The sequence below is a fragment of the Pan paniscus genome, chromosome 18 (assembly GCF_029289425.2).
Source record: "Pan paniscus chromosome 18, NHGRI_mPanPan1-v2.0_pri, whole genome shotgun sequence".
NCBI lineage: Eukaryota > Metazoa > Chordata > Mammalia > Primates > Hominidae > Pan > Pan paniscus.
Window position 1 is genome coordinate 2,903,064 of NC_073267.2, and position 27,345 is coordinate 2,930,408.

The 27,345-nt window shown below is 47.8% G+C and overlaps 1 protein-coding gene across 1 annotated transcript in view; it reads left to right on the forward strand.

The window, feature by feature from the left end:
• The window catches only part of LOC100978837 (ATP-binding cassette sub-family A member 17-like), a gene marked incomplete at its 5' end in the record, with an annotated part of 58,801 nt that extends 34,127 nt beyond the window's left edge, over nt 1-24,674 (forward strand). Inside the window, 12 exon segments of the mRNA XM_063597940.1 lie at nt 5,282-5,588; nt 8,822-9,095; nt 9,267-9,773; nt 20,411-20,489; nt 20,585-20,772; nt 20,834-20,912; nt 21,942-22,032; nt 22,197-22,292; nt 22,518-22,754; nt 22,964-23,073; nt 23,546-23,688; nt 24,322-24,674. Of these exon segments, the coding sequence (XP_063454010.1) occupies nt 5,282-5,588; nt 8,822-9,095; nt 9,267-9,773; nt 20,411-20,489; nt 20,585-20,772; nt 20,834-20,912; nt 21,942-22,032; nt 22,197-22,292; nt 22,518-22,754; nt 22,964-23,055 (1,950 nt within the window).
• Nucleotides 24,675-27,345: the final 2,671 nt, after the last annotated feature.

Here is a 27,345-nt window from a genome sequence, read left to right on the forward strand (position 1 = left end):
GCCTGGCAACAGAGAGAGACTCCGTCTAAAAAAAAAAAAAAAAAAAAAAAAAAAAATAGGGAAATGGGGGTGGGAGGAGATGTGTATATAGGAAACTCTCTGAACTTTCTGCTCATGGAGGTAGATGCCCCAGCCCCAGTCAAGCCTTCAAGGAACTGCAGCCCTGGCTAATACCTTAACCGAAGCCTCATGAGAAATCTTAATATAGAAACACCTAGCTAAGCCACTCTCAAATTCTAGACCCCCAGAAACTGTGTGAGATAATAAATTTTACTGTTGTTTTAAGCTACTAACTTTTGGGATAATCTGTGTCACAGCATTAGATAACAAATACACCATGTTTTACAGAACCATACTGAAGGAAAAAAGTCAATTTCCTGGGTTATTTTGGTGTGACAAATTCTTAGTAGAATGATGGCCCAAAGCCTTTGACTAGAAATAGTTTCCTGGCACATTGACACTTTGCTGCCAACCGAACACATCTTTTTGCCTAGAGCAGGGGTCAGCAGACTTTTTCTTAAAGGGCCACACAGCCGGGCGCGGTAGCTCACGCCTGTAATCTTAGCACTTTGGGAGACCAAGGTGGGCAGATCACGAGGTCAAGAGATCGAGACCATCCTGGCCAACATGGTGAAACCCCGTCTCTACTAAAAATACAAAAATTAGCTGGGTGTGGTGGCCCGCACCTGTAGTCCCAGCTACTCCGGAGGCTGAGGCAGGAGAATTGCTTGAACCTGGAAGGCAGAAGTTGCAGTAGGCTGAGATAGGGCCACTGCATTCCAGCTTGGCAACAGAGTGAGACTATGTCTAAAAAAAAGGACCACATAGTAACTATTTTATGCTATGTAGGCTTAGCAGCATAATCAAGGATATTATGTAAGTAATTATATAACTAGTTCCAGGCCAGATACAGTGGCCCATGCCTGCAGTCCCAGCTACTTGGGAGGCTGAGGCAAGAGGATCCCTTGAGCCCAGGAATTTGAGGCAGCCATGAGCCATGATCACCACTGAAATCCAGCCTGGGCAACAAAGTAAGACCCAGGCTCTATTATTTAAGTGTGTGTGTGTGCATACACACACATACTATATACTATTTATATATATATATGATTATATATACTTACATATATACACTGTAAATGTATATATAATATCTATATATACACGTGTGTGTATATATACATATGTAGTATGTGTATATATAGTATGTGCGTGTATATATACATATGTAGTATGTGTGTATATATATAGTATGTGCGTGTATATATACACATATTAGTATATATATTTTACATATATATTACATTTTATTATATAGTACATATATACTTTACATTATACACATATATAGTGTGTGTGTATAGTATATATACACTTTACATACACATATTAGTGTGTGTGTGTATATATACATATACTTTAAATATATTTGTGTATGTACATACCTACACACACATATTGGTTAGTTAACTCAATACTTGGGACTTATTTAAGACTTTGCGGCCAGGCGCGGTGGCTTATGCCTGTAATCCTAGCACTTTGGGAGGCCAAGACGGGCAGATCATGAGGTCAGGAGATCAAGACCATCCTGGCTAACACGGTGAAACCCTGTCTCTACTAAAAAATAGAAAAATAAAATTAGCCGGGCGTGGTGGCGGCTGCCTGTAGTCCCAGCTACTCGGGAGGCTGAGGCAGGAGAATGGCATGAACCCGGGAGGCAGAGCTTGCAGTGAGCCAAGATCATGCCACTGCACTCCAGCCTGGGTGACAGAGCGAGACTGCGTCTCAAAAAAAAGAGAAAAGACTTTGCTAGACAGTTTGTAGCCAGTATATACTATATATATATATACACATGCACACACACATACACACACAAGTATATATTTGTATATGTGTGTTTCAATGTTTATGGTTATGTTAGATCATTATATAATTACATAATATCCTTGATTATGCTGCTAAGCCTACATAGTGTAAATAAAACATATATATAGCTCAGAATCAACCATAGTTCATTCTGAACTCAGAATCTCTTGGGCTGGATATGGCCCACTGGCCATTGTTTACCAATTCCTGGCCTAGAGTCTCAGCAGAACTCTGTTTTATAATTTTCAGTTTTGCTTATGAAATAGATATTAAATAATGTATCATTTTGTTTTAATTTGCATATAGAATCTTTTAGGGAAAATGACAAAATCTATTCATACTAGTGTTGCCTCAGTTATTTGGAAAAGCCATTGGTTAGTTAACTCAATACTTAGGACTTATTAAGACCTTGCTATCCTGTTTATAGCCAGTATATACTTGCTACCCACTATATATAATCTAGATGCAGCTTTTTTTCCTCATTATTCTTATCCTTTTTTTTTTTTTTGAGACGGAGTCTTGCTCTGTGGCCCAGGCTGGAGTGCAGTGACACAATCTTGGCTCACTGCAACCTCCGCCTCCTGGGTTCATGCCATTCTCCTGCCTCAGCCTCCTCAGTAGCTGGGATTACTGGCACCCGCCACCATGCTTGGCTAATTTTTTTGTATTTTTAGTAGAGACAGGGTTTCACTGTGTTAGCCAGGATGGTCTCAATCTCCTGACCTCGTGATCCGCCCGCCTCGGCCTCCCAAAGTGCTGGGATTACAGGAGTGAGCCACCACGCCTGGCCCATTATTCTCATCCTAACTTAGTTTTTTCAAATATCATATTACTTTCATTCTTTAAATCCAAACAAAATGAACTTTGCCATGATTTTAAGAATTTGCTTTTGCTTTTGGTTTGGTTTAGGGTTTGTATGTTGGCAGATGCCAGTACAGCTGTCCCAAACATCAAACATCCCTCTATCCATCCCCAGCCCTGCTTAGCAGAATTCCTGTTGACAGAATTAAACATCTTCATTCGAGGGCCTTCTCAATACGGACTGGGCTGCCAATCAAACCAAACACTGGGGTAAATAACTATTCAAAATGTATGCAAGAAAGCACATATTAGTTTAATTCTTGGAAATATGCTGTCATTCTGTCAAGAAGTTACATCAGCCTTTTACAGGGTTTTAAGAAAAAACGTGCACATTTTAGGCATAAAAGATTGGCTGTGCCAGGTTTTGGCACTATCACAGTCTCTGCTGTAGTTCAAAGGCGAAGGGTGATGGTCTGGATAGGATTAACCCAGTGTAAGAAGGGATCATAGAAGATTATAGTAGAGGTCTTGGCCATTCCTCTGACCAGGAAGAAGATAGAATAAAAGTACTAAATCTGCTGGCCAAAAAGCATGTATCTTTCACTATGAAACAGATCATGTATTATATCGCTTGGAATTTAAAAAATTTTAAAATACATCCTTATGAAATATATGGACAACCTGTAATGTTCTTTTAATGTTGAAAAAAGGATATTGGGCTGGGCATGGTGTCTTACACCTGTAATCCCAGCACTTTGGGAGGCTGAGGTGAGTGGATAACCTGAGGTCAGGAATTCGAGACCAGCCTGGCCAACATGGTGATACCCTGTCTCTACTAAAAAAAAAAAAAAAAAAAAAAATATATATATATATATATATATATATATGTATAAATTGGCCTGGCATGGTGGTGGGTGCCTGTAATCCTAGCTACTCGGGAGGCTGAGGCAGGAGAATTGCTTGAACCCTGGAGGCGGAGGTGAAAGTGACAGTGAGCCAAGGCTCTAGCCTGGGCGACAAGAGCAAGACTCCATCTTAAAAAAAAAAAAGAAAAAGGAATATTGGTTTGTGGCCGGGCACAGTGGCTCATGCCTGTAATTCCAGCACTTTGGGAGGCTGAGGCAGGCAGATCACCTGAGGTCGGGAGTTTGAGACCAGCCTGACCAACATGGAGAAACCCCGTCTCTACTAAAAATAAAAAATTAGTTGGGTGTGGTGGCACATGCCTGTAATCTCAGCTACTTGGGAGGCTCAGGCAGGGGAATTGCTTGAACCTGGGAGGCGGAGGTTGCAGTGAGCCGAGATCGTGCCATTGCACTCCAGCCTGGGCAATGAGAGCAAAATTCCATCTGAAAAAACAAAAAAAAAGAAATATTGAGGTTCATTTTATGAAGTGTTCTTGATTTAGCTATCCACAAGTATTAATGTAAAATAAGACTGACTTTTGTGAGTTAGTCAAGAGATTAACTTTATTGTTTCATAACCTTGAATCACACAATTACTAGGAAGCTGTCATCCACTGAGCCTCCAAGTTGGGAAAGGTCTTGGGGTCAACTAAGTCAGCCACCTGTCTCATACAGGAGGCAAAATAAGACCCCATCTCTTCAAAAAAAAAAAAATTAGCCAGGCACGGTGGTGCACGCCTCTAGTCCCAGCTACTAGGGAGGCTGAGGCAGAAGTATCACTTGAGCCCAGGAGGTCAAGGCTTCAGTGAGCCAAGATCACACCACTGCCCTCCAGCCTGGCTGACAGAGTCAGACCCTGTCTCAAAACAAAACAAAACAAAACAAAAATCATAAGTTCAAAGAGTTCTGGCCGGGCATGGTGGCTCACGCCTGTAATCCCAACACTTTGGGAGGCCAAGGCAGGTGGATCATGAGGTCAGGAGATGAGGTCAGGCTGATATGGTGAAACCCCATCTCTACTAAAAATAAAAATAAAAAAAATTAGCCGGGCATGGTGGCAGGCGCCTGTTGTCCCTCAGCTACTTGGGAGGCTGAGGCAGAATGGCGTGAACCTGGGAGGAGGAGCTTGCAGTGAGTCAAGATTGCACCATTGCACTCCAGCCTGGGCGACAGAGTGAGACTCCGTCTGAAAAAAAAAAAAAAAAAGACTTCTAACTTGAAGCAAATTTTGAATATAATTGAAAAATTAAGGCCGGGAGCAGTGGCTCACGCCTATAATCCCAGCACTTTGGGAGGCCACGCCTGTAATCCCAACACTTTGGGAGGCTGAGGCGGGTGGATCACGAGGTCAGGAGATCAAGGCCATCCTAACTAACACATTGAAACCCCATCTCTACTAAAAATACAAAAAATTAGCCGGGCATGGTGGCGGGCGCCTGTAGTCCCAGCTACTTGGAAGGTTGAGGCAGGAGAATGGCGTGAACCCGGGAGGCAGAGCGTGCAGTGAGTCAAGATCGCGCCACTGCACTCCAGCCTGGGCGACAGAGCGAGACTCCGTCTCAAAAAAAAAAAAAAAAAAAGAAAGAAAAGTTAGTTATATGTAGTATCAGGGAGTGCAAATGGGCATGAGCCAGGGGCCACTTCAGTGCCTCCAGCTTCTATCTGTGACCGTGTTAATGGTGTGTTTCCCTTTTATTTTTTTATTGTAGTTCAGTCTTCTCTGCCAACAATTTTATGCCATGCTCCTGAAAAAGGTCACATATTCTTAACACAACTGGATGTTGATGTTATCAATACAGATCCTGGTCCCTCTGGTGATCATCATGTTAAGCCTCACGTTCTTCAACTTCAAAGAAAGAAGCATAGAAAATGTCCCATTGGAGCTGACTCTGAAAACATATGGTCAGACCATTGTTCCTTTCTTTATTTCTCAGAATTCCAGGCTGGATCCTCAACTTTCAGAACGCTTTGCAAATATGCTTATGGTTGAGGGACAGATTCCTCTGGAGGTCCTAGGTAAGTATGTACCAGGCCCAGGAAAATGGGGCATGAAACAATCCTGTTGTTCTTTGTAGTGAAGCCGTGTGCTGGTGGGCCACGTGGTGCTCTCTGAAGTTAGAAATAAATAGCCAGAAATCTCAGAAAACCGTATTTCAAACCCCAAATGACAGGAAAGGTAGAGTCCCTAGAAATAAGACCAAGTATGTGTCTTTCTAGGAATGAAATCATGCCCCCAAATAAAATTATAGGTTTGTGTGTGTGTGTGTGTGTGTGTGTGTGTATGTGTTTGAGATGGACTCTTGCTGCAATGCCCAGGCTGGAGTGCAAGGGTATGATCTCGGCTCACTGCAACCTCCACTTCCTGGGTTCAAGCAATTCTGCCTCAGCCTCCCGAGTAGCTGGGACTATAGGCACCTGCCACCACACATGGCTAATTTTTGTATTTTTAGTAGATAAGGGGTTTCACCAGATTGGCCAGGCTGGTCTTGAACTGCTGATCTCAAGTGATCTGCCTGCCTCGGCCTCCCAAAGTTCTGGGATTTCAGGCATGCGCCACTGCACCCGGCCTCCCAAAATAAAATTGATAAACTATTCAATATGTTTGAATTGTATTGAAAGGACAGCTACACTTTTTTTTTTTTTTTTTAGATGGAGTCTTGCTCCATTGCCCAGGCTGGAGTACAGTGGTGCCATCTCGGCTCACTGCAACCTCTGCCTCCCGGGTTCAAGCAATTCTCCTGCCTCAGCCTTCCGAGTGGCTGGGATTACAGGTGCATGCCACTGTGGCTGGGTAATTTTTGTATTTTTAGTAGAGAAGGGGTTTCACCATATTGGCCAGGCTGGTCTTGAACTCCTGACCTTGTGATCCACCCACCTCAGCCTCCCAAAGTGCTGGGATTACAGACGTGAGCCACCGCGCCCGGTCAAGATCTACACTTCTATCAAGGGAGTTTATGGACGAAGTGGTGATAGATATAAAGAAAACTAGGCAAATGAGAAAAGGAGAATATTATTAACTTCAGGGGGAAAAGTTGTACAACAAAACATAACATATTACTTGGTTCAGTTGTAAATAATTTTTGCTTAGTCATCATAATCTCAAAACTGACTATGGGCCGGGCGCGGTGGCTCACGCCTGTAATCCCAGCACTTTGGGAGGCTGAGGCGGGCGGATCACGAGTTCAGGAGATCAAGACCATCCTGGCTAACACGGTGAAATCCCATCTCTACTAAAAATACAAAAAATTAGCCAGGCGTGGTGGCGGACAGCTGTGGTCTCAGCTACTCGGGAGACTGAGGCAGGAGAACAGCGTGAATCTGGGAGGTGGAGCTTGCAGTGAGCCGAGATTGCGCCACTGCACTCCAGCCTGGGCAACAGAGCGAGACTCCGTCTCAAAAAAAACAAAAAACAAAAACTGACTATTGATTTAGCGAAAATTATGATGTAACTCTAGTGGGAGGAAGTCTGTGGGGGTTGTAAGAGAACAAAATCCTTGCTTCCATCATGAAACATCAACAGCTAGGTGATGTGCTGTTTAGCAATGTGGAGAAACACCAGGTAAAAGATGTGAAAAGGGTTGCTTCTGGTGAACAGCCATTGGGGAGGCTCAGGGCTAGGGCAGAGCACTGCTGTTTCTTGTATAGCTATTTGATTTTTAAAATTATATTCATGCATTATTTTGATTAAATAACATTTTAAAGTAATTACTTTTTTAAAATAAAGATTTCAAATGCAGAGCATGATGTAACAAAATGGTTGGGAGCATAACACCCTGCCTCTGTAAGCCTTGGTTTCTTCATACTCCAAATGGGGAGAAGACAGACTTCACCTCACAGTATCATTGGGTGATTTCGTGAGTGAGTGCTTGTTAAGTGCTTTGCACAGGTGCACCCAGTGAGCACTCAGACAGTGGTGCTGGTACTATTGTTGTTGTCATTATGATTGAAGGTCCCTTCAGCAGTAAAGAGTTTAGATTTCTGGGCTCTAGGTGGGTTGTATATTTGACTTGGCACTGTGTGCTGGGAATACAGTAATGAACAGCATCATTACCTGAGGCCTTATGCAGAAGTGATAGTTACAACACAAAGTGACAGTGACTGCGATTGGAATACTGTGGAATTACACAGACATATCTCAGTCATGGAGGGTCAGAGTAGGCTCCAGAGTAAGAGCCCAAGGTATGAGTAGGCATTGACCAATAGAAGGGAAAAGTAACCCAGAGAACATTCCGAACAACAAGAAGAGCATTTGTAAGCATGGGGCACTGTAAGTCCTTAGGTTTGGCTGGAGCTAAAAGACGTGAGGCTGAGTTTGGATAGTGATGGGGTCTGTACCTCATGTGGAGGAATTTGGCTTTGTCGTGAGGACAGTGGAGAGCCACTGCAAGTTAATTGGTGGGGCGCATTATGGCCAGATGTGTCCTTTCAAACAGAGACCGGAGGTGCCAGATAGAAGGCAAGATCTGGCCAGGTGCAGTGGCTCACGCCTGTAATCCCAGCACTTTGGGAAGCTGAGCTGGGCAGATCACTTGAGGCCAGGAGTTCAAGACCAGCCTGGCCAAAATGGTGAAACCCTGTCTCTACTAAAAATACAAAAATTAGCTGGGCTTGCTGGCGCACAACTATGGTCACAGCTATTCGGGAGGCTGAGGCAGGAGAATTGCTTGAACCTGGGAGGCAGAGGTTGCAGTGAGCCAAGATGGCACCACTGCACTCCAGCCTGGGCAATAGAGTGAGACTCTGTTTCGAAAAAAAAAAAGCGAGCTCTTCATTGAGGGCTACATAATCCAGGCACAGATGATGGGATCCAGACCCAGTTGAGGCAGTGGGAAGGAAAGAAGCAGACAATTGGAAGAGACTTAAAAGATTAATAGAGCCAGGCACAGTGGCTCACACCTGTAATCTCAACACTTTGGGAGGCTGAGGCAGGAGGATCACTTGAGCCCAGGAGGTCAAGGCTGCAGTAAGCTATGATCACATCACTGCACTCCAGCCTGGGGAACAGAGCAAGGCTCCCTCTCTAAAAATACGAATAAATAAATAAAATAAAGGAAGAATAGACAAGACTCGAAGAGTGACTGGAATTCAGGGCAGAGTGGTGGGAGGAGGCCTGCATTTAGAGGTCAGTGGAGGTTAGTGATGAAGTACCTAGGAGGAGCAGCAGGTCGTGGGAGACCGATAGTGAGTTCTCCCCACCCCAGTGGGCCTGGTGTGACACTCGTCCTGGTGGGTATTTTGTTCCCTTCTAGGTTCTGTAGATGAGTTCCTATTGAAAAAGGCAAAAGAGGAGCCTGAGGACTTTGATAAGCTCTACTTAGTGGCAGCTTCCTTTGAAGACGTGGGAAATCACACCATAGTGACAGCGCTGTTCAACAACCAGGCATACCATTCTTCTGCCCTGGCTCTGGCGCTATTGGACAATTTTCTCTTGAAGTTGCTTTCTGGTGCCAGGGCTTCCATTACCGTAGCCAACCACCCTCAACCTCAGTCAGCCATGGAGGATTCAGAGAATTTCCTGTATCAGTATGTGTGAATTTTCTTCTCTCTATCTACACCTCTGTAGGGTTCCACCCTTTCCCACCTGTTGCTGTCTTTGCTTCTTGTTTTAATTACAAATTGTTATTTTGGGAGATGGTTGTTATTAGCAGTTCCACTTACTCTGCTACCTCTCTCCTTATGTCCCGTCTTTTACAGGGAACCTAAAGGACATTACCTTGTTATCAACTTGCTTTTTGGATTAGCTTTCCTGTCTAGCTCTTTTTCCATGTTAACAGTCAGAGAGAGGCGCGTTAAGGCCAAGCTTGTCCAGTTTATCAATGGAGTTTATGTGGCCACTTTCTGGCTCTCCACTCTGCTATGGGACCTCATCTCCTTCCTCATCCCCAGTCTGCTGCTGGTGGTGAGTGCTGCAGGGTGCTGGGATTCTTCAGCTGCATATCACAGGCAGCTTTTCCTGGGGACCCCTGCCCAGAACCGGAACCAGCTAGGAAGTCTAGGTTGGCAGCTCTGCCCCAGTGGGGACACAGGGTGTGAGATCTCCCTCATCCCTTGGCAGAAGAAGACTCAAGTTCCCAGCTTTGTTAGGAGCAGAGGGATCTGCTTCAGGGTCTCCATGTGGCCCCCCCAAGAATTGCTACTTCAAGCTAGTAAGGGGCAGTACTTTGGGGACATATGTTTATTGTCCAGAAATACCTCACCAGGGTACTGATGGGTTGAAGTACTTAATTGTGGTTGCATTGAGTAATTTTCAGCTCCCTGGTTATTTTATGCAGAATGGACCGCCTCCTGCTTTGTTCTGCCTGTGTGTTTTGTGAGCATCTCTGAACCCCTTATCACACTACACTGTACCACTGATTTCCAGGGCAGCTCCTGGAGAGCAGAGTTTAGGGCTTGTTCATGTCTGCATGTGCAGATGAGTAGAAGGGAAGTGCCCATGCAGTATTTCTAACACCTCACTTTTAAAATTGAGATTCTGATATTCTTTCTCAAGTGTTTAGGATTGACTTTTTTTTTTTTTTTTTTTTTTTGACTGAGTCTCGCTCTGTGGCCCAGGCTGGAGTGCAGTGGTGCAATCTCGGCTCACTGCAAGCTCCGCCTCCCGGGTTCACGCCATTCTTCTGCCTCAGCCTCCCGAGGAGCTGGAACTACAGGCACCCGCCACCACGCCCGGCTAATTTTTTGTATTTTTCGTAGAGACGGGGTTTCACTGTGTTAGCCAGGATGGTCTCGATCTCCTGACCTCGTGATCCACCTGTCTCGGCCTCCCAAAGTGCTGGGATTACAGGCGTGAGCCACCGTGCCCAGTCCCCTCTGCTTTTAACTTGGGAGTCATTCTGTCTCCTAAGGGACTCTTGGTGATAGTTTTATCTCCACAAACTATAGAGGCAGGAACTGCATCCTCCTTATCATCTGGAAGATGACACTCAAACAACTTGGGAGCCGGCAATTCACCCCTGCTATCTGGACACAGATCACCTGTAAACCTCATCTCCCTCTGCCCTCAGCTCCCCCACCTCCACAGATGCAGACCATGCTGCGGCTGTGCTCCTGATTTTCCCACACACACCGTGTTCTTGCAGATCCTCCCGCGTGAACAATTGGAAAGAAGTAAAGTGACAGATTCGAGGAGCATAGCAGAAGAAAGATACTTAGGTCTTAGAGGTTGAATGACTATAGAGGAAGAGGAGTCAGGGAGAACAAGTTTTCTGGTCTGGAGGCCTGGGAGTCTGATGGTGTAATGATGGATATACAATAAAGTGGGTTAGGATAGATAATAGAAGATATGCCCTTTTCTTCCTGCAAGCAGAGTTAATATTTTCTATTCTCTTCGCATAGCTAGGCTATGCAACAATCTCAAAATCCTTGGATTATACATTCCTAATACTTCCAGGCCACTGCCTGGGGATGGCTTTCACCAACTTATATTACAACTCTGAACTACAGAGGTTTTGCAGTGTCAAGAACCTGAGTGATATTGAGTGTAATGAAGTCTGTGAGTATTGTAAATGGAATTTGTTAATTACATTTTCGTTGAAACATAATTCATATAAAATATGCCCTTTTAAAGCTTACAAGTCAGTAATCTGTCATGAGATAAAAGTTTTTTTAAAAAGAATAAAATTTACAAGTCAGTGGTTTTTGGTATATGCAGAGTAACCTTCACCACTATCTAATTCTAGAAAATTTTCATCACTCCAAAAGGAAACCCTATACCCATTAACAGTCACTCCCCATTCCCTTCTTCCCCCAGCCCCTCGCAATCACTAATCTGCTTCCCGCTGTTATGAATTTGCCTGTTCTGGATATTTCACATAAATGGAATAATACAATGTGTGGGCTTTGTGTCTGTCTGCTTGTACTTAGAATAATGTTTTCAAGGTTCATTCATGTTGTAACAGGTGTCAGTGCTTCATCCCTTTGTGTAGCTGAATGTTAGTCCATTGTGTGGTTTCACCACAATTTATCTTTTCATCTGTTGATGGACATGTGGGTTGTTTCTGCTTTTGCTATTATGAATAACAGTATTATAAACATTTGGATATGAGTTTTTATGTGAACATGTTTTCACTTCTCTTGGGTATATACCAAGACTATATTTGCTAGGTCATATGGTAACTGTGTTTAGCATTTTGAGGAACTACAAAACTGTTTTCCACATTAGCTGAACCATTTTACATTCCTACCAGCAAAGTCTGAGGATTCCAGTTTGTCCACATCCTCTCCAACGCTTTAAAAAATTATTTACTTTTTAAATTATAGTACAATATACATAGCATGAAATTTTATTTATTAATTTTTTTCTTTTTTCTTTTTTTCTTTTTTTTTTTGAGATGGAGTCTCACTCTGTCACCCAGGCTGGAGTGCAGTGGTGCAGTCTCAGCTCTCACTGCAACCTCTGCCTTTTGGGTTCAAGCGATTCTCCTGCCTCAGCCTCCTGAGTAGCTGGGATTACAGGCATGCACCACTGTGCCTGACCTCCTTTCAACATTTCTTATAGGGCAGGTCTGGTGGTAATTTTATGCCCCCTTTTCCAACATTTTCAAATTCCTTTTAAAAATTGTATTATAAAGCCATGTACAGTGGCATGCATCTGTAGTCCCAGCTGTTCAATCTGTAGTCCCAGCTGAAGTGGGAGGATCGCTTGAGTCCAGGAGCTTGAAGCCAGCTTGGGCAACATAGCAAGACCCCATCTCTTTTTAAAAAAAATTATTATAGCTATTCTAATGAGTATAAATTAGTATCACATTGTGGTTTTGGTCTTTGTTTTCCTAATGACTAATGATGTTGAGCATCTTTTCATGTGCTTATTGGCTATTTGTATATCTTCTTGGGAGAGCTATTTAGTCAAATCCCTCCTCCATTTTTAATTAGGTTATTTGTCTTTTTTCTTTTTATCAGGAAGTTGTAAGAATTTTTTTTTTTTTGGACAGGTCTTACTCTGTCATCCAGGCTGGAGTGTAGTGGCATCATCACGGCTTAGTGCAGACTCAACCTCCTGGGCTCAAACCATCTTCCCACCTCAGCTTCCTGTGTAGCTGGGACTACGGGTGCATGCCACTGTGCCCGGCTAATTTTTTAATTTTCTGTAGAGACAGTAGTCTCACTATGTTGCCCAGGCTGGTCTCGAACTCCTGGCCTCAAGCAATCCTCCTACCTCGGCCTCCCAAAATGCTTGCAGGCATAAGCCACCACACCCAGCCAATAATTCTTTATAAAGTTGGATACTAGACCTTGTCAAATATATCATTTTCAAATATTTCCTCCTATATTGCAGGTTGTCTTTTCACTTTCTTGACAGTGTCCCTTGATGAACAAAAGCTTTTAATTATGAAATTATGACAAAGACCAATTTATCTATTCTTTTCTCTTTTGTGTTTTTGATTTAAGAAATTATTGCCTTATGCAAGATAGGGAAGTTTTACCTCTACATTTTCTTCTAAGAGTTTTAGCTTTTTTTTTTTTTTTTTTTTTGAGATGGAGTCTTGCTCTGTCACCCAGGCTGGAGTGCAGTGGCGGGATCTTGGCTCACTGCAAGCTCCACCTCATGGGTTCACGCCATTCTCCAGCCTCAGCCTCCCGAGTAGCTGCGACTACCGAGTAGCAGGCACCTGCCTGCTACTACGCCCATCTAATTTTGTTTTTGTATTCTTAGTAGAGACGGGATTTCACCATGTCAGCCAGGATGGTCTCGATCTCCTGACCTCGTGATCCACCTGCGTTGGCCTCCCAAAGTGCTGGGATTACAGGCATGAGCCACTGCGCCCGGCCGAGTTTTAGCTCTTACATTTAGGCCTTTGATTCATTTTGAGTTAATTTTTTATATGGTGTTAGGTAGAGATCCAAATTCATTCTTTTGCATATATGTGTAATTGTCCCAGTGCCATTTGTTGAAAAGACAAAAGTTTCTGTTTTGGTGGAAGATTTTTAACTACAGATTCAATTTCTTTTCTTTTCTTTTTTTTTTTTTTTGAGATGGAGTCTTGCTCTGTCACCCAGTCTAGAGTGCAGTAGCACAGTCTCAGCTCATTGCAACCTCCACCTCCTGGTTCAAGCAATTCTCCTGCCTCAACCTCCCAAGTAGCTGGGATTTCAGGCGCATGCCACCGTGACTGGCGAATAGTTTTTCCTTTTTTTTAGAGGTAAGGTTTCACTTTTTCCCTGGAACTGCAGGCAGGTGCCACCATGCTAGGCTAATTTTTGTATTTTAGTAGAGATAGGGGTCTTGCTATTTTGCCTAGGCTGGTCTCAAACTTCTAGGCTCACGTGATTCTCCTATAGATTCCCCAGAAAAGAGCAGCAAACAGACTTGGCCTCTGTCCAAAGGGAGGGTGCCTTCGAGGGCTCCTGGAGCAGCATGTTCCCTGATAATCGGTGCTGGTGGATGGTAGAGAACAGTGTAACCACCTGCCAGGGGACAGTCAGGATTCCTGTGGCCACATGCCCAGCACAGACTTTCAAACAACCTTTGGGCCCCTCCTCTCTCTCTTTTTTTTTTTTTTAAGAAAGAAGTTCTTGCTCTGTTGCCCAGGCTGGAGTGCAGTGGTGCAATTATGGCTCACTGCAGCCTAGAACTCCTGGACTCAACCAGTCCTCCCACCTCAGCCTCCTGAATAGCTGGAACTATACAGGTGCACACCACCGTGCCTGGCTCAGAAGTATAGTTTTCTACCTTTATGATGTGGAAGACCCTCCAGAGCTTGCCATGAAACCCAGAAACCACAAAGTAGTATATAATATTTAAATACATAAACATTCAAGTCTGTATAAGAAAAGACACATTAACTGATGTTAAATAACGGAAATACTTGACACATAGATAAAGGACAAAGACACATACATATATATACATACACACACACACATATATGTATCTCCATCATATAAATCAGTGAGAAAATATGAACAATTTGTTAGTAAAAAATGGGCTGAAGAAATAAATGGGCTATTCATAGAAGAAAAAACATCCAGTGCCTAATAACCATATGAAAATATGCCTAATTTTACCTAAAGATTTATAGACAGATAATATCTAGTATTATCAACAGAATCGGAAATAGGCATCCCCATAGGCCATTGGTAAGATCAAGCTTTTTGGAGGACAATTTGGCACTATTTATTAAATTTTAAAAGTGCACCCCTGGCGGGGCGTGGTGGCTCACGCCTGTAATCCCAGCACTTTGGGAGGCTGAGGCAGGCGGATCACGAGGTCAGGAGATGGAGACCATCCTGGCTAACATGGTGAAACCCCATCTCTACTAAAAATACAAAAAATTAGCCGGGCGTGGTGGTGGGTGCCTGTAGTCCCAGCTACTCGGGAGGCAGAGGCGGGAGGCTGAGGCGGGAGAATGGCGTGAACCCGGGAGGCGGAGCTTGCAGTGAGCAGAGATCACGCCACCACACTCCAGCCTGGGCGACAGAGCGAGACTCCGTCTCAAAAAAAAAAAAAATTAATGAGCACACTCACTCTGAGGGAAGCTAAGTGCCATTGCCATGTCATGCAGACACCTAGGTGGCCCTGCAGAGAGGTCTGTGTGCTGCTGAGGAGCAGTCAGAAAGTACCTGAGACCTGCCAGCCACTTGGAAACAGCTCCTTTAGCCTTCAAGAGACTTCCGGCTCAACTGACAGGTTAGCAGCACCTCATGAGAGACCCTGACCAGCACCACCTAACTAAGCTGCTCTGAGATTCCTGATCTAATGCATAGAAACCATGAAATAACAAATTACACCCACGTTTTGGAGTAATTTGTTATGCAGCAACATATGACTAATCACATAGGAAGGATACAGTGCGAAGGCTTAATATGCGTGTAACAGAAGTTCCAAAAGGAAGGGCAGACAAGGCAACATTTGAAACCACATGGCTAAAACTTTTCAAAATGTATGAAAGACATCAATCACAAATGAAGCCCTATTAGCCCCAAGCAGGATAACAAAAAGAAATCAGCCCCTAGGAGCAGTATAGTAAATTTGCTGAAAACCAAACACAAGAAAAAGTCTTAAAAGGACCCAGAGATAAAAGGTGGAGTCCCTTCACAAGAGCAACAGTTACACTGGCAGATGGCCCCATCACAGAAATAATAGAGGCCAGAAGACAATAGAATGATACATTGTAAGTGATATAAGAGGAAACAACCTACCTAGAGTAAAGTAACCCATAAAACTATACTTAGGAAAGAAAGTTTTGTTTGTTTGTTTGTTTTTTTGAGATGGAGTCTCGCTCTGTTGCCCAGGCTGGTGCAGTGGCATGATCTCAGCTCACTGCACCCTCTGCCTCCTGGGTTCAAGCGATTATCCTGCCTCAGCCTCCGGATTAGCTGGGATTACAGGTGCCTGCCACCACACCCAGCTAATTTTTGTATTTTTAGTAGAGACGGGATTTCACCATGCTGGCCAGGCTGGTCTCGAACTCCCACCCTCAGGCAATCTGCCCTCCTCCGCCTCCCAAAGTGCTGGGACTACAGGTGTGAGCCACCAGCACCCGGCCAGAAGGTATTTTTAAAAAGACCTTCAGAAAAATAGAAGCTGAGAGAATTTATCACCAGCAGATGTATGCAAAAGGAGATAATAAAGAGTAAGTTTCAGGCAGAAGGAAAATGATCCCAGATGGAAACTCAAAGATTCAGAAAGGGCTAGGTGCGGTGGCAGAGCTCATACCTGTAATCCTATCACTTTGAGTAGCTAAGGCAGGTGGATCGCCTGAGGCCAGGAGTTCGTTCGAGACCAGCCCAGGCAACATAGTGAGACCCCCATCTCTACAAAAAATAACAAATTAGCTGGGTGTAGTGGCCTGCTCCTGTAGGCCCAGCTACTCCAGAAGCTGAAGTAGGAGGATCACTTGAGCTCAGGATTTGAAGTTATGGCAAGCCATGCTCATGCCACTGCACTCTAGCCTGGGTGACAGAGCAAGACCCTATTTAAAAAAAAATACAGAAAGGATGGCTGGGCGGGGTGGCTCATGCCTGTAATCCCAGCACTTTGGGAACCCGGGGTTAAAAAAAGGAGTAAAAAGTGATTATTTATTTATTTTTTTATTTTATTTTTTTTTGAGACAGAGTCTCGCTCTGTCGCCAGGCTGGAGTGCAGTGGTGTGATCTCGGCTCACCGCACCCTCCACTTCCCGGGTTCAAGTGATTCTCCTGCCTCAGCCTCCCGAGTAGCTGGGACTACAGGCACGCGTCACCATGCCCGGGTTATTTTTGTATTTGTAGTAGAGATGGGGTTTCACCGTGTTGGCCAGGATGGTCTCGATCTCCTGACCTCGTGATCTGCCCATCTTGGCCTCCCAAAGTGCTGGGATTACAGGCATGAGCCACCGTGCTGGGCCAAGTGGTTGTTTTGTTTTTGTTTTTGTTTTTTGTTTTTAAAAGGGAGATGTGTGGCCGGGCGTGGTGGCTCACGCCTGTAATCCCAGCACTTTGGGAGGCCAAGGCAGGTGGATCACGAGATCAGGAGATAGAGACCATCCTGGCCAACACGGTGAAACCCCGTCTCTACTAAAACTACAAAAAAATTAGCTGGGTGTGGTAGCACGCGCCTGTAGTCCCAGCTACATGGAAGGCTGGGGGAGGAGAATCGCTTGAACTTGGGAGGTGGAGCTTGCAGTGAGCCGAGATTGCACCACTGCACTCCAGCCTGGGCAACAAGGGAGACTCCGTCTCAAAAAAAAAAAAAAAAGGGGGGGGATGTGTCAGTTTTGACTGAAAGCTATAATAATAATGTCTTATGAGGTTTAAAATACATATAAAAGTAAAATACATGACAACAATGGCTTTAAGTCAGGAGCGGGTAAAAGAAGTTAAAGTATTTTAAGGTCCTTACCTTACTCATGAATACGGTAAACAGCTAATGATATCCATTGCTAAGTCAAGGATGCATGTTTTAATCTCTAAAGGAACAACCCATGTAATAGGAGAAAGGAGTACATATTTTTAAGCTAATAGAAGGGAAAAATAGAAAAGTGAAAAAAATAATATGATCGAAGAATTGAGAAAAAGGAACATAGAACATATGGGCTAGCTAGCCCTGAATAAGATGATAGATTTAGGCCAGTCATGGTGGCTCACACCTGTAATCCCAGTACTTTGGGGGGGCCCAGGCGGGAGGATGGCTTGAACCTAGGAATCCGAGACTAGCCTGGGCAACATAGCGAAACTCCACCTGTACAATAAATTTAAAAATTAGTCGGGTGCAGTGGTGTGTGCCTGTAGTCCCAGCTACTTGGGAGCTGAGAGGATCACTTATGCCTAGGAGGTTGAAGCTGCAGTGAGCCATGATCACACCACTGCCTTCCAGCCTGGGCAAGAGAGTGAGACCTTATCTCAAAAAAAAGTTATATATATATATATAATATATATATATATATATAATCATATATTATATATATATATTAGATTTAAATCCAAACATCAGTACTTACATTAAATATAAGTGGACAAAGACTCCAGTTAAAAGATTAAAATTATCAAAAAGGATACTCAAAAGGTTAAACATAGAATTACCATATGACCCAGCAGTTCCATTCCTAGGTATATAACCAAAAGAACTGAAAAACTACATCCACACAGAAACTTGTATAAGAATGTTCATAGAAGCATTACTCATAGTGGCTAAAAGTGGAAACAACCCAAATGTCCCTCAACAGATGAATGGATAAACAACATGTGGTCTTGCTGTATGATATGGAATATTCCTCAGCCATAAAAAGGGATGAAGCACTGACATACACCACAACATGGATGAACCAGAAAACCAGACACAGATCATATGCTGTGTGATTCCATTAATATGAAATGTCCAGAATAGGCAAAGCCATGGAGACAGGAAGCTTATTAGTGGTAGTCAGGTGCTGGAGGTGTTAAAGGGAACGGGGAGTGACTACTCATGGGTACAGGGTTTCTTTTGGGAACAATGAAGTGTTTAAAGTTGAGTGTGATGATGGATCAGAACGTGCTGAGAGCAGTTGAACTGTACACATTGGTGAATTATGTGGTATGTGCATTGTATCTTAATAAAGCTGTTATTAAAAGAAGGAGGAAAAGGGGGAAGCCCCACTCTGGGAACCAAAGCTGGGCCCTTAGTTGTGTGAGGTCTCTGTAACATTCTTCCACGCTGACGGCCGTCTCCCTTACCTCTCTTTCACTAAGCAGACACTCCATGTGGTTTCCTTTCTTTCCCTCCCTCCCTCCCTCCCTCCCTCCCTCTCTCTCTTTTCCTTCCCCTTCCTCTCCCCCTTCCCCTTCCTCCTTTCTTAGAGTCTCCCTCTGTCTCCCAGGCTAGAGTGCAGTGGCATGATCTCAGTTCGCTGTAACCTCTGCCTCCTGGGTTCAAGCAATTCTTATGTCTTAGCCTCCGGAGTAGCTGGGATTGCAGGTGTGTGCCATGTTCGCCAGGCTGGTCTCAAACTCCTGGCTTCAAGTGATCCACCTGCCTAGCCTCCCAAAGTGCTGGGATTACAGGCGTGAGCCACCGTGCCCAGCCTCCATGTGGTTTTCTGTTTTGCACTCTGTAAAATCCTTCCCATCCTCCAACCTCAGGCAGTGGAGCCCAGGGTTGTCCAGCTGTTTGAATAGGGAGAAGAGGGGAGAAAATAGGAGGGAAAAACAGTGGTTACTTCTCAAAAATGGCATCCCACTCTTTTCAGCACCTGGGAGTAGATGAACATGGACACAAACCAGGGTGGTCAGCTGCAAGTTTAGGAAGGCAAAAACCTGAGGTCAGGAGTTTGAGACCAGCCTGGCCAACATGGTGAAACCCCCTCTCTACTAAAAATACAAAAAATTAGCTGGGCATGGTGGTGTGCACCTGTAGCCCCCGCTACTCAGGGGGCTGAGAGGAGAATGGCTTGAACCCAGGAGGCAGAGGTTGCAGTGAGCTGAGATCACACCACTGCGCTCCAGCCTGGGCAACAGAGTGAGACTGTCCCAAAAAAAAAATAAAATAAAAGCAAAAACCTGGAAATGAGTCAAATGAAATTTTTAAACAGCTAAATAAAATCTAGAAGCCTTCCCTGGATGACTAAGAAGCAGTTAAAATAAGTGGGGGTAGATCGGTATTTACTGACCTAGGAATATCTTTAAGACATAATATTGAATAAGAAAAGCATGTTGGCTGGCCACAGTGGCTCATGCCTGTAATCTCAACACTTGGGGAGGCTGAGGCAGGTAGATCATGAGGCCAGGAGTTTGAGACCAGCCTGACCAACATGGTGAAACCCTGTCTCTACTAAAAATACAAAAATTAGCCAGGTGTGGTGGCATGTGCATGTAACCCCAGCTACTCAGGAGGCTGAGGCAGGAGAATTGCTTGAGCCTGGGAGGCGGAGGTTGCAGTGAGCCAAGATCACGCCACTGCACTCCAGCCTGGCGACAGAGCGAGACTCCATCTCAAAAAAAGAAAATAAAAAAGAAAAGCATGTTACAGAATGGTAGATATGGGATGATACCATTTGGCAAAAACAGCACCCAGCCAGTCCTGAGCAAGGAGCACAGGCCCACGCAGGTGCCTTTGCCAACACAGAAGTGTAGAGGGTGCACAGCTGCCTGGCCACAGTGGGTTGAGCCAACAGACTGCAGGAGTCTTTGCATGAATATTTTACAAAGAAAATCTATTTGCAGATTACATGCCTAATAGAAAATATTTCTAAAGGGGAAAAAAGCAAAGCAAGCCTCTTGTATTGACTGGATGCTTCAAAGGCACCAGGAAGTAGGGAGGCACTGTGTGCTGAGGTTTCACACTGGGTGGGCTGGAGGAGGAGCCAAACAAGCGCTCCACCCTGTCCACAACACCAGCAGCAAGGGCTGTCCCAGGCTCCCTTACATTACTCTACTTCCACTCACAGCCCCTTAGTAGTGTGCCTGTGCATTCACGTGGCAGATGCGGGTAGTGGCAGAGGCAGCAGCCTGGAGCAAGACCAGCAGGTGTCCAGACCCCTGCCTCATTGGAGGCTTGGTGAGCCTGGTGGGAGGAGGTTTCTTCTGACGTGCCTCCCTCTCTGGGCTGTTTTCTGATCCAGGTATGGCGGTGGATTGGTTACTGTCCTCAGTTTGATGCTCTGCTGAACTTCATGACAGGCCATGAGATGCTGGTCATGTATGCCCAGAGCGGGGGCATCCCAGAGCACCCCATCAGTGCTAGTGTGGACCAGATTCTTGAGGATTTAGTCATGTACATGTACGCCGACAAGCTGGTCAAGACCTACAGGTGAGATCTGGGGCTTCCTTCAGGCCCTCCACCTCCAGTTACAAGATCCAGTTCTTCCCAGACCTGGAGAGCAGAGCAAAGCCCCCAGCTCTGGGCATGAGGTCACTGCGCAGGTGGTTGGGGGCGGCCTGCAGGAAGAGGTAAGTGGCCTGGGCTGCCTCGAGGCACCCCTTCCTCTTGGTCCTGGGCTTGACTGGATTGTGAAGCTGACCCAGGCCAAAGGCAGCTTACGTGGCTGAGGTCAGGCAGATGGCACCACAGGTGTTACTGTCCTGATAAGGTGAGGACGGACCTTTCTCCCTGCCACTTTATGAAGGGCTATTTTCAGTAAGTTTGCATTTTAAGCCCAGAGTTACCTCATACCACTGGGTCTGCGGTACTTGAACTACTGATGTTCTGCTAAGGCGCATGGGGTATTTCTCAGGCTTCTGTTGTCAGTGATAGAAGCCCGACTCCAATTAAAGCAAGGCCACAGGCCCCTCAGGTCCAAGGACTCCCTTCGTGTTGTGTGCAGCACAGCGGTACTGCACACCCAGGATTGGGATGTAGAGGTGCCCACGCCTCCGGCAAAGTGAGCCCGGGGTCAGATGATGATGTCCCTTGGGTCTTCTCTCTTTGGTGGCTCCTGTTTCAAGCAGGTTTTTACGTTTCCCTGCATCTTCTGAAGATCAAATGAGTTCACATTTGCAAAGTTTAGAACAGTGTGTTGCACATAGTAAATGCTATATGGTTTTTTTGTTTGGTTTTGTTTTTTAGAGTTTTCACTCTTGTTGCCCAGGCTGAAATGCAATGGCATGATCTCAGCTCACTGCAACCTCTGCCTCGTGGGTTCAAGTAATTCTCCTGCCTCAGCCTCCCGAGTAGCTGGTATTACAGGTGCCCACCAACACGGCCAGCTAATTTTTGTATTTTTAGTAGAGACAGGGTTTCACCATGTTGGCCAGGCTGGTCTCAAACTCCTGACTTCAGGTGATCCACCCGCCTCAGCCTCCCAAAGTGCTGGGATTACAGGTGTGAGCCACCATGCCCATCCAGTTTTTTTTTTTAAGTTAGCTAAGATGGGCCAATGCCCTTCCTCTCAGATGGAGAGGTGCTTGCCCTCGACACTTCAAACCCTCAAAGAAGACTCGTCGGCCATGTGCTCACCCTGGACTCATCCCTGTGTCCAGGGGAACAAGTTATTTCCTGAGTGGATAGCCCAAGCCACAATTCAGCTCTGGGTGAAAGTGGTGGACTGCATTGCTGAAAGCCCCATGAGGGGTGTGGGAATACTTCCTGAATAGAGAAGGAAAGGGGGTGAGTGTTGAGCCGGCAGTGCTCACTGCTGGAGACTGACCATTGCCGTCACCCAACCTTCTCCCTTCCACCCCCGGTGGTGGTAACAAGCCGAAGTTGAGCACTGGCATTGATCGCCCTGATTGGAGAGCCTGCCTTCATCTTCCTGGATGAGCCATCCACTGGCATGGAGCCCGTGGCCCGGCGCCTGTTCTGGAATGCTGTGGCACAAGCCCACGAGTCTGGCAAGGCCATCATCATCACCTCCCATAGGTAGAGCCTGGGTCTGTGGGTCACTGGAAGTTTCAAAACCAGGTAGGCTGGGAAGAAGCCAGGTGGCCAGAAGACCCATCAGCAACTGGTGGAGAGTCTTTGAGGAGATTCCCTAGGCTCTGCACCTGAGCCACACTCTGAGCATTGGTATCAGGAATGGCCTGATCAGGCCACCAACGCCTTCCTGTCTGCATGAGCCTTTGACACCCCCAGCCCTGTCTCAGGCCCCCGCCCTCTCCCCAGCATGGAGGAGTGTGAGGCCCTGTGCAGCCGGCTGGCCATCATGGTGCAGGGGCAGTTCAAGTGCCTGGGCAGCCCCCAGCACCTCAAGAGCAAGTTCGGCAGTGGCTACTCCCTGCAGGCCAAGGTGCAGAGTGAAGGGCAGCAGGAGGTGCTGGAGGAGTTCAAGGCCTTCGTGGACCTGACCTTTCCAGGTGTGTTTCAGCCCCGGCAGCCCCCACTGGGTGGGCCCTGCGCCCCTGCCTAGGCATTTCCCATCTGCCGTGAGGAGAGTCTGTGCCTCACCCCTCCCACGTCCCATCTCCCTGATCCCTGGGATGAGGACCCCAATGCCGAGCACCCAGGCACCCTCCCCGATCCTCCAGCCCAGCCGTCACAGCAACGCCATCTCTCCTTCGTGCAGGCAGCGTTCTTGAAGACAAGCACCAAGGCATGGTCCATTACCACCTGCTGGGCTGCAACCTCAGCTGGGCGAAGTTGAGCGCACATTTTTGACGTGACCCACTTTCTGGGGTAACTCTGTCTCTCTCTCTCTCTCTCCCTGTCTTTCTCTCCTCCCCATCCTCCTGAAGTCATGTTCAGTGCTGCCCCTGTCCTCTGCCATCTCCATGGCAACGTTCACGTGGATTTCATAGAACAGAAGGTGTTTCTGCTGGAAGGGACTTTGAAGATTGGCTCCTCCTGCCCACTTATTTCATGGAGAGGAGAGCAGGCCCAGAGAGGGAACACCAGATGCCTGGGGACACACAGCAAGCCAGGGACCCCACCAGGCCTCTGGCCTTCTGACACCACTCCCACCCAAGAGCACAGACAGCTGAGATCCATAGCACTGACTTCTCAGGAGGTGTTCTGGAGCAGCTGAGAGAGGGATGGGCCTCTTTGGGGCCTTGTCACAGTCCCGGAGGCCAGCCCTTCCCACCCTCTCTCCTCCCCTGTGTGCATCTGTGGGACAGCCTGGCCACAGCAGCCTCTTCCCTCCCCTCAGGTGTTTGGCACTCTGGAGCAAGCCAAGAAGTACATGCTGGACAACTACTCAGCAGTCAGGTCACCATGGAGGACGTCTTCCTGAGCTTTGCCTGCCCTGTGCCCCTAGTCCAAAGTGAAGACCAACGAGAGCAAGCAGAGCAGGTGGGCTCCTCATCGTGCTCGCTGCCTCCTTCCCTGCCTCCCTCTCAGCTTTCCTCTCAGTCTCCCTCCCTGCCTCCCTCTCAGCTTTTCTCTCTGCCTCCCTCCCTGCCTCCTCCCTCAGAGCCTGTCCTGCTGTAATAAGGACAGACCAGTGCCAGGTTGGCCCAGGTGTGCATGGCCTTCCCTGGGTTTCCAGGGCTTACAGAGGCAGCTCTCGGCCTAGCTAGCTCAGCACAGGGCTGTCCCCCTAACTGCAGTGCATGGAGCAGAGTGGGGCCCACTGGAGAACTTAAGAGGCCCGCTGGAGAACCCAGGTGCGTTTCCTTAGAAAGGGATGCCCAAGTCCCACCTGAGTAGCCTGTGGTCTTATTGAGACCTGGCTGTGGAAGCAGCCTCAGAACATCTTGCATGTCCTTTCCAAGGGCGGTGGCCAGGGGGTGACTACAGTACTAACCATGACCCGACCAGGTGCCAACTCTGTGGTTGGTCCCCTGCAGGCATTGCGTCATTTGATCACACCACCCTCAGGCCCGGCCTTAAGGGGTCTGTCCTGGTCATCCCCTTGCTCATGGGCAAGAAGTCTGCAGGGCAGAGGGAAATGCTCACCCAAAGCTTGCGCTCTTCCTTCTCTAGAATCCCCTGCCCAGATGGTTTGTCCATCCAGTGCACTCCCTCCCAAGGCAGGCCATGCCGCCCAACGCACCCTGAGATGCGAGATGCAGCAAAGCAGTGGCTCTGCAGAACTTCGGGTAGAGTTTGGATGGGTGCGTGGAGGTTTCCACACATGTGTGCAGATCCCTTGGAAAGCAGGATAGAGCCAGAAACAGAGAGGAGGGTGCCCGTAGGCCGGTGGGGGCTGGCTCCCATGGTCACATGCAAGAGTGAAGCTTCATGGAGACCATGATTCGAAACTCACACCTGGCCTCACAGGTGGTCATGTCACTGTTCTTCTGAAGGAAGGAGGAAATAAATATTGACAAGTTTGCTAGCCTAAGTCAGGATGTTACAATATTTAAATATTCGGATGTGTGGGCTTTCATCCTCTTCCCTGGCTCCTGCAAATTTAGGGCTGCATGTGATCCTATATCCACCCATGAAGTGGACAGCGCCCCACCTCCCACATGGGTAGACTGGCTTAGAGGCAGCCAGTAACTTCCCACATCAACAGACAGGGGAGCCAGGGTTGCACTGGGGCAGAGGTTCTCGCAGTGGGGTCCCAGCAGCAGCAGCACCATCAGGAAACTTGTTAGAAATGTAGGTTCTTGGGCCCCACCAAAACTTACTGAATCAGAAATGCCTGGGGCAGGGCCAGCAATCCATGTTGCAAGAAGCCCTACAGCAGGTGCTCTGGCGCAGCTCCAGCATGAGAACCACTGAGCAGAGGCCCCATGGGCGCCAGACCATCACACTGTCCAGATGCAGATGGATGTGGCCACATGCCTTTGTCATGTACACTCACCTCTCTTCTGAGACGGGCTCCATCCAGCGGCCCTTTCTCTCTCTGTGGAGCTCACTCTGCCCCTTGCCACAGGCCCCTCAGCTCCTCTCTGGGAAGTGCAGATGCTGGTCTCTGCCCCTTCTCAGCCAGGACTCAGGAAAGGGTCATGCACAGGCCTTGCCTATGGTTCCTGCACCCCTTGCCCAGAACAACGGCGTCGCACACCCATGGTCGCCAACCCACCCTCCTCAGTCCTCGTTTCAGGTGACTGCTCCCTGTGATGAAAGCCACTCCCTGGGCTCCCATATCCAGCTCTCATTCCTCCCATGCCCCTCTCTGCCTCCACTGAAGGCCCATCTTCTTCTCTGAATGTGGGATTTCTCAGGCTCCCAAGCTACTTCACTTTCCCTTCTCTCCCCTGCCCCTCACTACCCATAACGTTTTCAACCGACACCTCATTCTACCACGAATTTCCCTGAGCTCCTAACAGTTTAGACTTTTCCAACAAGGTCTCACCTTCCTGAAGCCCAGTGGGAAACGGGCCCACACCCTGGAGGAGCCACTTATCACCCCAGGGCAGCCCTGGAGGCTCCCACTGCCAGTGCAGGGTGTGGGGCGAGAGCAGGCATGGCTGCAGTCAAGACAACTCCTGCTCCCTGAAAAAGAAATTTGCCTCTCCATGTTGAAAGGAGAGTGATCAGGACACAAAGCACAGGATAGAGCTAAAGGACAACCTAGGGACCAAGGATGCTGTTCTAGATTCTGGAGGCAGCTGGTGTGGCTAATGTGCTCATGGCTGGCTCTAGTTGATTAATCCCTTCAAGATGCTATGGAAGCTAACCCTGAAAGTGCACCTCTGCCCTAGGGGGAGACAGGTAACAGTGACAAAGTAGGAAACAGTAACCCAGCAGGACAAAAGTGAGATAAGGGGATAAGAAATCTGGGGGCTGAGAACATGGGACATCTGGGGAGCAGGCCCCAAACTCGCTCAGCCTGTTCTCTCTTCACCCTCCTTCACCCGCTTCCTGATTCTGGGACAGGGAATAGTCCCAACTTCCAGACCCTCTCTGGGGCCACGGACTCTTCTGTACCCTGTGCTGTGATCACCTGTTTACTCTGTCTCTTGCCCCAGGCCGGCTGAAGCCTGCACGCCAGGGCTCCTGTCTGTGTGCCCAGGGCAGGCCCAGTACTTGAAGGAGTTCTATGGGGACCCGGAAGGATGGAAGGGTGCGGACTGAGGGAAGCGTGAGGGAGGGGTGGGCAGCCTTGGCCCAGGCCCCTGCCTTCCCCAGGAAAAGCCCCTCTGTCCTCCACCAGACAGTCAGGAGGCTGCGAGTCTTCCCCTTGACAGCCTGTGCCGTAAAAGGGGTGCGGTGTGGCTGACTCCTGAAGGACAGCTCAGATGGGCTCTGCCCAAGACAAGAGTGAGCAGATATGACACTTCCCGCGGCGAGCAGCTCCAGGTAGCAGCCGAGGAGGCCAGACAGGGGGCAGCATCTGGCCAAAGTGATGGGGAGGGCTTGCCCCGGGGCTGGAGCACTGAGGCGTCCAGGGTGCGCCACGTTTCGCGGGAAGAAGGGGTCAGCGTTCCCCGGGGGAGACTTCCAGCGTCAGCTCCGACCTCCTCTTTCTCTACGACGATCCCGGCCAGCATCCCCGCCCAGCAGCGGCTCAGCCACAAACCCAAGGGTCTCCACCTGAAGCAGGCGGCGGAAGGGAAGGCCGTGCAAGCTGGGGGTGAGGGTCGCGGGCCCAGGAGCGACCCCGGGACCCGGGCAGGGCACGGCCTCGTCCTAGAAGCGCCACGTCGGGGCTGTCCTAGGCTGGATCACGGCCGCGACTGCGAGGGACGCCAAGGAGTCCTCTTTCCCCTGGCCGCAGGCGTGCGCCTTCGCAGCCCATCTGGCACCGCAGATGCCGGTCGCCGGGGTCAGCGGCGAAGCCCGGACCCATGCGGCCGGGAGGGGACGCCCACAAACCCCTGCCCGCCGGCCGGGAAGCGCTCCTTCGGGACCCCAGCCCCGTTGGGGAGGCGGGGCGGCCACGCGGGTTCCACCAATCAGCGGCCAATGTTCGAATTCGCGTCCTGGCGCGGCCAATAGCGGGCTCCCGGAGCAGGCGGGGAGGGCGTGGAGGGCGGTAAATGAGGCGAGCACAGGGCGGGACATGGGCGGGGCCGGCGGCGGCCCCCCCGGGCAGGCCAATGGGAGGGCCGGGCG